The 11675-nt window shown below is 32.2% G+C and overlaps 1 protein-coding gene across 1 annotated transcript; it reads right to left on the bottom strand.

Annotated features, from left to right (window-relative positions):
• Positions 1–201: 201 nt before the first annotated feature.
• LOC108455209 (epsin-3) lies at positions 202–2219 on the bottom strand. The gene is made up of 4 exons (XM_017753797.2): positions 2049–2219; positions 1666–1788; positions 1313–1474; positions 202–793 (listed from the first exon to the last, which is right to left on the bottom strand). The coding sequence occupies exons 1-4, from the start codon at positions 2153–2155 to the stop codon at positions 202–204; spliced, it is 984 nt and encodes a 327-aa protein (XP_017609286.1). The 5' UTR covers positions 2156–2219.
• Between the last annotated feature and the right edge of the window lie 9456 nt (positions 2220–11675).

The raw sequence follows: 11675 nt of genomic DNA, 5'->3' as shown, positions 1-11675 counted from the left end.
AAGGAACTATCAAACTTTGCTATTTCTTTAGGCATACAAGTCTAATCCATTAATCCTGCCTTGCAAACTGGTACAAGGCACGGATAAAGTATATTTGTTACTTACAAGTCAAATTTATGTATATATACAACAAAATTATACTATAATTTAAATAAGCACATATGCTTTTTTCCATTTTTAAAAAAGGAAAACATAAATTAATCAAAATCTCAGAGAAAACTGGCGACCAAATTTATTTTTGGCAACATTTCCAGCATCAGAAAAGCTCCTGAAAGCCATTTTTTGAGCAGCAGCAGCAGTTGTTTTTGAAGGACTGATTCCAAGTTTGGAGCAGATATCAGTGATGAAACCTTCTGATTTGGTGTCGTTTTCTTCACTTCCATCAGATTCTAACAAAGACCCTTTTTCAGGAATGGGAGGGCAATCCCAAAGGTGCATGCACTTGAAACTTTCATCCTCTGATGAGGGGAATTCAAGAGCTTTCTCCTCATCAAAAGAGCTTTCATTTTTAGCCAATATTGGGGTTTCCAAACTGTCCATGTAGGGATCGTTTATGTCAGTGAGTGTGGAAGCTGATGTGAAAAATGAGCCGAATGATGAAGTGGAAGCTCTTGATGAATCTGAAGATGATGTTGATGATGATGGAGGAGATGGAGTTGTTGTATTGCCAAATCCTTTGATTTCTTTTGTTGTTTTCAGGGCTTTTAATCTTGCTTGTGTTAATGCTTCCCCTCCTCCTAGCAGTTCTAGGATTTTATCTGATCTTTTCTGCATGTTTAGACCCCAATTGAACCTAACAGTGAAACAATAATATACACGTTAAACACACCAAAAAAGAGCTTTTCTTTTTTCTTTTTGGTGTTCGGGTCATTCAGATTTTAGCCTCTTATTGTCCATACGACAGGTTTGAATCATTTCAGCTCTAATCACTTCAGGTCAATGGAAGAGCCAAGGGCCGGAAGAGGACTCCGCCCGTAAAATGAAAAATTTCCAACATGGTCTAGTAAAACGAATTTTTTTTTTTTAAATTATAAAGATATAGACTATTAAAATGATAAAAATGTATTTTTATTATAATAAAAATATACAACTTAATTTTATTTTCAAAAAATATTTTCGGACTTCACCCCTACTTCAAGTTCGAATAATTTTGGGTTTAACTTAATTACAAGTTTGAATTTAGATTATTGACTTTATAATTAAATTAACTAGAATCAAATTGATGTAGTTGATTTTTAAATTTAGCTCAATATTCAGGTTACTTAATCTAAATACAAAATCCAAAAAGAAGTTGATAAGAATCAAAGTGTACCCATTCTCATCAACATGTGTAAAAGTTCCAAGCTCTTCAATAACCCCAGTATCACAAAGAAATTCTTCAGCAATAGTTGTAGGGCCATGAGTTAGTAAGAACTCAAGGAGTGTCAATGTTTTGTACGATTGTCTCCAATGCTTCCAATCAATATGATCCAACCTACACCATATTGATTATGGTACTATAAAAAATTCGAAAAAAATTGATAACAATATTTTCTTATTTGATTTTAATTGAATTTGATGTAATCTCTTATTTGATAAGTAAAAAAAAAAAATTCAAATAATTGAAAATTTTTATAATATAAATTATTATCTCTAAATTGTAACTTAACCAAATTGTTGCTTTACCTTTTGTGTAGAACATAAACAATTCTCCAATAATCATTCATGTTAAAAGATGCCTCAGATATCTTAGTCATTGTTCTAGCATCAGGCCCCCATGGATCATTGTTTGTTGCTTCTTCAGCCAATCTTCACAAAATCATAGTCAAATCTTCATTAATTTTCCAGATTATTTATTGGAAATAGAAAAACAATAATATCACTCAGGGCCTCGCTCCTTGGTTAATGGAAAAATTGTTATCCTGGCACCTCCCCAAACTTAATAAATTAATTTAAGATTTTTTAACACAACTTTTAATTTTGACCCCAAAATTTATAATTTTATCTCGCATTCGCAACCAAAAAATTCCTACCTTCACCTTAGATAGATTGATAGGCAATACACTTACAATTCTGCAGCAGTAACATCACTGAAGGCAATCCTTGCATTTCTGTATTTTTCTTGAAGAAAACAGGAAGCTTGTTTCTTTATCTTGTTTAGCAGCAAGGTCCCCATGAATAGAAGCTTTTTATTTATTTATTTATTTATCTCTTTTAACAAAAAAAATTAATAAATTAAAAAGGTTGTGAGAAAGAATTTTTATCGAATTTTATAAGAATAAAATTTGCTTATTTATTATTTGTATGGATAGGCATGATTTTAGTTCAAAACTTTTAGGTTGATAACCTCTTGATGAAGAATTTTCAATGAGAAAAAGGGAAATTAATGTTTGATTGAACAGAAAATTAGGATCCTCGAATGCTGAAAGCCTATGGATTTTATTACTTGAGGTTTTGGAATTTTCATGGGAAGGCACTAAGTAATTAATTTTCTCACTTTTTCTTTTAGGTGTGGCCACTATAATCAAAATACAAATATAAATATTAAATTTAAATAATCACAAGTATCAAACTATTATAATAAAAATTGTTCAATAAATCATAAAGTAGAATCAAACCGTTACAACACGACTAGACTAATGACGTGTACAATTCAGAAAAAAATCAACAATCTAAACTAATTGAGCTAAACCCACACATGTAGTCGTACATAGTGGGACTTCGAGACCCACACATAAAATTGCGAATGTGTGTCTCAAACTTGTATACTTAAGACCTAAAGCCTCTACTTTTGCCAATTGAACCAAGGCCAAATTAGCTAATTTCTCACTTTTAAATATTTACTATAAAAGAAAAACAAATTCACACATGTAAAAAACCATTGTTTTAGAATACAAAGGGAAAAAAACTATATGCACTAAATAACTGACAAATAGTTAGACTCCATAAAAGAAATTTGGAAATTAAAAAAATAGAAATGCTTGAGACTGACTCAACTGAAAGAAGTTTGTGAGCTATCATTCGTTAAAAATTAGTGGGCCCTTCAACAGGTCGTTATTGTTTCTAATAGGGGTTTTGTTTCTCAATTTTGTTAAGAGCCCAATGATTGGAAATGTGGTGGGTTCACAAAACAAGAGTGTCCTATTAGGTGCTTGAAAAGGTGAACTATGCGCATTGTGTCACGGGGTTAGAATTTTAGTATGGTAAATCACGCGATTAATTAGCTATGATCTAGGTTATTATTTACATCCTTTTTCACTAACTTTAGCTTATTTAATAAACTAAATCAACACATTTTAGTATTTATTTATGTTTTTATTATTTGATTTAGTGAATTATGTTTTTCTATAGTTTTTACAATATTTTGATATCTAAATAAGGTTATGTGGTGGTGTAGGATAGATCAGGAGCTAAAAGTGCACATTTGGGTTGAAACTACTGCCAATTTTGCGACACTGAAGATCAAAGCAAAAACAAATTCATAGGACAAAATTGCCATGATGTCATGACACTAGAATTAGATGTCAGACACTGACTAGATGTTGCAACATTGGATTTGGATGCTGCAACACTGCTTCAGCGCGACAAAAAATTCTTCTGCACGTCGGCTACGAATTTAAAGGCAATTAGGGATACTTTTCTAACTTAAAACCCTAATTTTCATTATAAATGAAGGAGAACTTTAGTATTTTTATTTTTGTCTATATAAACAACATTATAACCAGATTCAAAGGGGGATTGAGCAGAGATTATTGCTTAGCTTTCAATTTTTATTTCTCTACAGTTTTCACTTAGATTTATTTTTTATGTTCGCTTAATCGAGAAATCCTATTTTGAAGTTAGACTATCATGAGCGGAGATTGTTCCGGAACTACGGTTTTACATCGATGAATCCATGAACATTCTCTATCTCTTTTCTTATTTTATTATTTATCTATCTTTCTTTAACTTTGTTAATCAAAAATCCTAATCCATGAGCATGATTCAACAGTTTAATCTGGTTAATTGATCAAGTAAATAATAACCTAAAATTAGGTATTTATTTAAGAGACTTAGTATACTAAGATGGATGATCCTAGTAGAATATCTAGACAAGTGAGACTGAAAAAGTATCATGCTGAATAAAACTTGCGCCAAGCGGTGAGATAGAAAGGGTATCTGTGTGCCTAGGTAAGACAGAAAGGGTATCTTAGATGGTAATCTTTAGTGAAGATAAGATTGAAAGGATATCCCTAGATAAAGGTGGTAAGTACTTAAGTAAGGGTAATTATTGATTTAGTTAATAATCAGATAACACAACTGGATCTAGGCTAGAATAGCTCGCAAAGCTGAAACTATGCTAGAATAGCTCACAAAGCCAATAACTTAACTTAGGTTTAGTTTTAGTTAATTAATTTTATTATCGTTGTTTTAGTTTAATTTAATTAGTAATTATTATTATTTTAGATTCGTACTACTAATTCATGAATTGATTAGATTAGTAATTCTGATGGTGGTGGTGCGCTTGCCTATGGGCTTGGTTGTTTTTCTTTAATTTTTTCCCTTCTTTTTCCAGCATTATCTTGAGTTCTTGAACCCCTCCTAATCAGTATTTAATTGTGTTTTAATTAGTGAAAATCAATTTTGATCAATCCATAATTCAAATCTGACAATTCAAGAAGCGTATGTGTGGCTCATCATAAACTAGTTTATAGTTTCAGTTTAGATATTGGAGAAATATTGTTAATTGATTAAATAAAGAATTTTAATAAATTACTAGCTATTTATTTCACAGTTATTTAATATGTTAGGTGTTGACTTAAATGTCCCAAATCAACAGTGAAGTCGAAAGATGTTCGCTCGTACGATTTGCATCAAATTAGTGTAAGAAACCTAACTAGTTTGGATCTGAAATATAGTTATAATTGTAATGGTTAGATTGAACCCATAAGTAGATGTTTAGGGGATATTTAAGAGGAATATTTATTGAGTTTAATACTTAATTTTAATTTAGGTTAATTTTGAAGCTTAATAGAGAAACCGCAAGATTTACAAGTGTGTTGCAAAAGAGCGTAAAATAAGGTATGGGTCCTAACTCAAAAACTTGATTGATAATAATATTTTTATTGATATAATTGATGATTTAGTGTGCTGATCGGGCTTGACTAAATAGCTAAGTAATTAAATTTGTAACTGGCTGAATCAGGTACGTTTTGAGCCTTAAGTGTTTGGCATGTTAGCAAAGTTGTTAAATTGACTGAATAATTGCATGACTGATATTGTTGTGAATGGTTAGTTAATGTAATGTACGATTGGTTGTTTGAATAACATGATTTTGAATGAAAATAAGGCTTATTCATGATAGATTGGAATGAGTAATTTGCTATGTAATGTTTGAAAGACTGCTATAAATGCACATAGAAAAGTTTGTAAGAACACATAAAATTGTGATTTGTTAAATGATACCACCTTGATGGTAAATTGAAAGTTGGATCAATGATCCTATTCACTGAAAGTATTTGATAATTCGAGGGCATGTTGAACATGCCAATAAATTGTGAATTTATTGAATTATGATTATGTATGAGATTGTATGACATATTGTATGTGTGACAGTCCTAATTCGACCCTAGTCGGAATGTGGTTTCGGGGTCACAAGACCGAGTCCCAAAATTTATTTAAAATTTGGTTGCATATCCTCTATGTATATTAGTGCATGTGTGAAAATTTGATGTTTTAATTTGGACTTATGAATGTGAATTTCATGTGATTGACTTAGTTGAGAACTTAAGAAAATATGATAGGGGAATATGTAAGGATCAAATAATAACAAAGTGAGGAAACTTGGATTTGCATGTCAAATTACCCAAACCTCAAGTAGTGGCCGGCCAAGCAAGGATGGTTCTTCCATTAAGTTGAATTTTTAATGATGCTTTTATTAGTAAATGATTAAAATAGATCAAAAAAAAAAAAAAAAAAAAGGGGAATAAAATAAGAAAGCAAGAGAAAGTCTTCATCTTCTTTCTTTTCTTAAAGTGTCGTGAGCTAGGGAAGGAGGGGAGAAATGTTCTAAGACATTCGGCCATCATAAGGGAGGATTAAGGTAGGATTCATGTTAGTTTTGTTAAATTTTTGTGAAAATCTAGCTAGTAGCCAATGTCTTATCATGTCCCATATGTTAATTTTCTACCTAAATAAGTAAATAAATGGCATACGGTTAGGGAGAGGTAAATGCTAAGAGTATGGTGCTTTTGATGTTGTGAAGGGAAATAGTAGGAAGGTGAAAGAAGATTTAGGTAGAAATGTAGTTATATGTGGATTTATATGATGTTACAAATAGATGTGAAGCTATGCTAGATTAGAAGAAAAAATTCGCCAAGTGTTCATGGGAGGAAACTATGTGTTTGAAAGAATAAAATGATACTATAATTGATAGTATAGGTATTCGCCATTTAATCAAGTGTATAGGTGATGTTAGATCTAATTTTAGCACATTCGGCTATATAAGTATGCCCATTTGTGATATTACCTTTGATTGTATAAAATCGACTAAAATGGGTAGTTAGTAAGGGTGGTTACCTAATATACAAATATGTATATGTGTATGTGTAATTGGATTATTGATAGTAATGATATTATATGGTTACTAGCCGAATGCCCAAAAGCATAAGGTAGAAAGGTAAAAATTTACCATGTGTTTCTTATGATATGAAATCATTAATATTTGGATATAAATATTTAGCAAGACGGTTAAACTAGTTTAACTTATTTGATTAAGCTCGAGAAGTTAAAGGAGGGGAATCAAGCAAGGGCAAAGCACAGAACATCGAGTAGCCGAGTCAGAACCGTTTTACCCAACACAAGGTAAGTCCTTAAGCATTTTTGTAAGGTTGATTAGTTGATATGTAAAAAGAAAATACTAGTGAATCATAAAAGAATTCCTTTTGATGAGTATTCTTTTGGAGCGAATTTTCTAATTATTAATGTGACCATATGTGCTATTTGAATTAAGTAAATTGCGTTATCAAAATGAGTTACATATGGCACTATGTGTACGGAATTAAGTAGCACTATGTGTGCCGATTTGGATGTTGAAGTATGAGAGAAAATCCAATGCACTGAGTGTGCGGTGTACTATGGCACTATGTGTATGAGTGTGACGAGCACTATGTGTGCAAATTCGATTGATAGTATAAAATGTGCGTGAAAGAACGAAGTGGTAGAACTAGTAACTAAAGTATCGAACTTGAGGCATGTACTGAGTAGGTACAAATTTATCTAGTGCATCATAATTCCATGCTTTGAGGAATCGGGTTTAAATCAATTGGGTCGTTTTGGTGTTTGATTTGATTGTAGGACTTGGCATGAGATTGAACCGAAATTCTAAGAAATGATAGCATAGTTCGGTATAGTTGGAGTAACTGATTTTGCATTATTTGCCTTCTCTTATGATCTCTTATAATTGTACGGTATGTAATGCTTATGACTTACTGAGTTATATACTCATTTGGTGTGTTTATTTGTCACTTATTTAGGTTCCTTTGATCCATTTTTGTGTGCTCGGGACCATCGTCGAAGTCATCACACTAGCTTGCAACTTTTTGGTATCTTCTTCTTAGTTGGCCTAAGAGAACATTTCGACATGTATAGGCTATTATGTTTTGTTTGAATTTTGGTATGTATACTTTTAGCCATGCGAAAATGGCATAAATGTTAAGTTGGATTTGGTCTTATGATACTTAGTTATAAGTAATAGTTAAAGTCTATTTGATTATTATGCCGTTTGTCATGGCTAATCATTTCCGGTGTTACACTCATGATATGGATATTGAGTAGTAAGGAAATGCTTGGTAATGATTAGCCTTTGGTATGGCTGGTCATGATCATACTTGGTGATATGTATGTTAAATTACTCTAATAGGTAAAATTTACTCTAATAATAGATGCAGATAGCAGTAGTGATGTGAAATTGAAAAATCACTAAAAATAGTAGAAATGGAATTAAATAATGAATAAGTTATGGAATCGAAGCTTGATGAGTCTATTTTCACATGGAAGAAGTAAAACAAGTATATGAGCTATATTGTATGAGATATTTAAAATCTTGTGAAACAGGGCCAGAACAATTTCTGGATCCCCTATTCCGAATTTTGAAATTCACCATAAATTTTACAAAGATAATTAGAAGTCATACTTTATATGTACAGATTCCTTATTGAGTTTAGTTTTATTAAGGACAAACGGCATAGTCATTGAATCTCTGTACAGGGAGATATCTGGTTCGTAATACACAGAGGTCAGAGTAGTCGAACCCTGAGACAGGGGAGACTTTAACTAATAAACTGTACTAATTGGACCGACCAAAAATTGTGGAAAAATTTCAGTAGATAGATATATGAGTCTAGTTTTAGGAAAGATTTGCAGAATTGGATTTCGAGTTTCAAAACTCAAGATACGAATTTTTAAGTGACTATAACGCAGATTGACAGCTTGTCTGGGAGTTTTAAAATAAATTATTTGAGATGTATAAGTGATGAATTAAGTCAGATAACACCTCGTGTTTGACCCCGGTGACGGCCACGGTTTCGGGGTGTTACAGTATGTGCATTGGAGTGGGTTATTATTGTGGTTGACAAAGGATTTTTATGGAGATTCAACAGCATATTAAGTTTGCATTTATTCGTAGTCAGTGCACTGCATCGGATATTTGAGGGGATTTGGCGATTTTATTGTATTTATTCGTTATTTGACAATTTTTTTGCAATTATATTCATTCGGTGGTTTTACCAAAATGAGCTTTTCTCACATTCGTTGGAGTTTGATAGATTGGTTCTAGGAAACTCATGGTGTAACATCCCAAAAATTGGGGGTTAATAGAATCGGGGTTGTGAATCAAGAGAGAGTGGTCATACCTTAATTTTTTAGATTATCTATGAATTTTTAGGAAATAAATGAGGTATTGGTTTCTTGGTTAAGTGTTAGCAAAACGTTCTTTGAAACCAAAGTTCAAATCCCTTCTCTCTCGCCATTTTTATTATTTTGTAAATTTTGCCTTAAACCCTAGTATGTGACATGCCTTTTTTTTAAAAAAATATTGCAAAATTATTTCAATAATGGAAGAAGCCTAATGGTTAAAAGAAATATGAGAAAGCATGGAAAGTTTGAATCCTTTCCATTGTGAAATAGTTAAATTTTGCAAAATCCCTTGTTTTTTTAATGTGTGTGCCATTCATACCCTTGAACCCTAAGTATAAATACAAAATTTTATTGTATTTTTCAGCTAAATACAATTTTTTATTGTATTTTTCAGCCTTTAATTCAATTTTCCCCTACCTTAGTCATTCACCCTATTCAATTTTCCCCTGCCTTAGTCGTTCACCCTCTTCCTCTCCTTTTTTCTCTTCAATTTTCTCTCTTTTCCCCATTGTTGTCGTCGCCTACACCTCCCATTTTACCATATCTTTCTTTTTCTTTTAGCATCAAGATTGTGCACCATCTCCTTTACTCTATTTCTGACATTTATCCTCATCTAAATCAGCCCAAATTTGAAATCTTGAACCCCAATATCGATCCTGAACATTGCCAAGAAAGTGTCATTACTGTTCCTCAACTAGCTTCGGTAAGATATCTTTTCTCTTGAATTTCTTGATTAATCTTTTCAATTAAAAACCAAAATTTCTAGATCTAGAATTTGGTGGATTTTAAATGATTTTAAAGGTATTTTTCCATATTTTAATTAGATCTCAAACCATTTAAAAATTCAGCCCCAATTTTGGCCTCTATGGGCGATGGTGCGTGCGCCTATGTGCAAGAAAGGGGGTTGTTTTGTTTCTTGGGTCTTGCCCATATTTTTCCAGCATTAAATTGTGTTATTTAACCCTCATAATCAACATTTAGTCACATGTTATTTAGGGAGAGATTTTCTTGATCAATTAGCTAATCGGATCCCACAAATCGTGAAGCGTAAGTATAATTAAGGATAACTAGTTTATTAATTCGACATAGTTATTGGTTAAATGTTAAGAATTGATTAAATGAAGGTATTTAGTCATTAATTAGCTACTTACTGTAACACCCTAACCCGAATCCATCGCCGAAATGGGGTTGCAAGGCATTACCGATCATAAGACATTTCAAACAGACTTTCATTACAAAGTAAACCATCTAATAAAATTTTTTTAAACCAAATTAACATGTCTTAATCATAACATTTATCTAATTATTCAAATTACTGCTAATACAGTACAAATAAATAATCATAGAAACTAAATGTTTAACTTGTAACCCAATGTAATTCATTTCATACTCAAATCCTATATGCAAATTTAATATTAAAATATATGAATGGTTTGCATACAAATTAATCTATTAACTTATAATTAAATGACGCACCAACTTTAATTAATATTATTATACATCATTTCGCTTCATATAAATAACATATAACACAATGTCCATTTCATTTATCAAATATTATCAAACCTTATAATACATATTACTTAACCGTAATTATAACACGAGCATACAAATGGCACATTGTGACCTATTTTAATCACATTTGCCGAACCACAAAGTAGTATATAAATAAGTCTAAATAACATATCCAACTTGTCGCTGCTTGGTCAATTCATTATATTAATAACCATGACTTATGCACATATGTAACACCCCTAACCCGTATCCATCACCGGACTAGGGTTAAGTGGCATTACCAAACATATCTAAACACTTCGCATTCATTTCATAAATATCATAGTATCATAGTCAAACATCAAATTGAGTCCCTTTCTTAGGTCAATGAGACCTTAAACATGCATTAGGAAGAGGTCAGGACTAAACCGAACATGTTCACAACTTTCAACACTTAGAAAATTTTTCTATTCTTTAAGGTCACACGCTCGTGTGACCAGGCCGTGTGCCTTACATAGGTATCAGACACACCCATGTGAACCAGCTGTGCCAAAATAGGGTGACCATACTGACTTTCACCTAGACCAATAGGCACGCCCGTGTGCTATGGCCGTGTGATACTAAGCTAGCTCCTGACTTTAGCCCACGGCCATATGACACGCCTGTGTGTCAAGGCCATGTAATTTTTAAGAGAATACTGCTTTTTTTACACGGCCACAAGGCACGCCCGTGTCCCCTGACCGTGTGGCATAATGCAGGCTTGGTTTAAGCCAACTTGCTACCCATTATGGGTCAACCTACAACTAGGAAACAAACATACATGTACAACCCAATCAACCATTCTTTATGCTAAAACATACATCATTCATGCCATAGTTGCAAATTAACATCATATATTATAAACCTTTCTCAACCATAAGTTCAAACACAAATTAGCCAAATCACATGGCTAAATATATATATATATATATCACAAAACATACTTCACAACTACAAGCCTATACATGCCATACTTCAAATATTTACATTTTCAAAAGTACCAAAATGAGATCAATAGTGTGGTGACGATCCTCGACTATCCACGAGCCTTCAGTAGCTACGATAACTATAAAACAGACAGTAATCACATACAGTAATTTTCAAAAAACATAAAATGATAACTTATGAGGATTTGCACAATTTCAATCTATATAACTATATCAACTCAAAGAGATTCATGTACATAACATCATCTACCACTTAGGCATTATACATACCTGAAGCTTCCTGTACTTATTCACTTTTGTACTTACCTCATGTTGAATGTT

This window comes from Gossypium arboreum, chromosome 10 (genome assembly GCF_025698485.1).
Source record: "Gossypium arboreum isolate Shixiya-1 chromosome 10, ASM2569848v2, whole genome shotgun sequence".
Lineage (NCBI taxonomy): Eukaryota > Viridiplantae > Streptophyta > Magnoliopsida > Malvales > Malvaceae > Gossypium > Gossypium arboreum.
The sequence above is the reverse complement of the archived record's forward strand: the minus strand, read 5'-3'. Positions and strand labels throughout refer to the sequence as shown.

Bases quoted from the DNA above. Each gene is read 5' to 3' on its own strand.
- LOC108455209 (XM_017753797.2), bottom strand. From the start codon at position 2,155: ATGGGGACCTTGCTGCTAAACAAGATAAAGAAACAAGCTTCCTGTTTT. The intron at 1,475-1,665 runs GTAAAGCAACAA...AATATGGTGTAG, and splicing joins GTTTATGTTCTACACAAAAG to GTTGGATCATATTGATTGGA. The intron at 794-1,312 runs GTACACTTTGAT...TTTCACTGTTAG, and splicing joins ACACATGTTGATGAGAATGG to GTTCAATTGGGGTCTAAACA.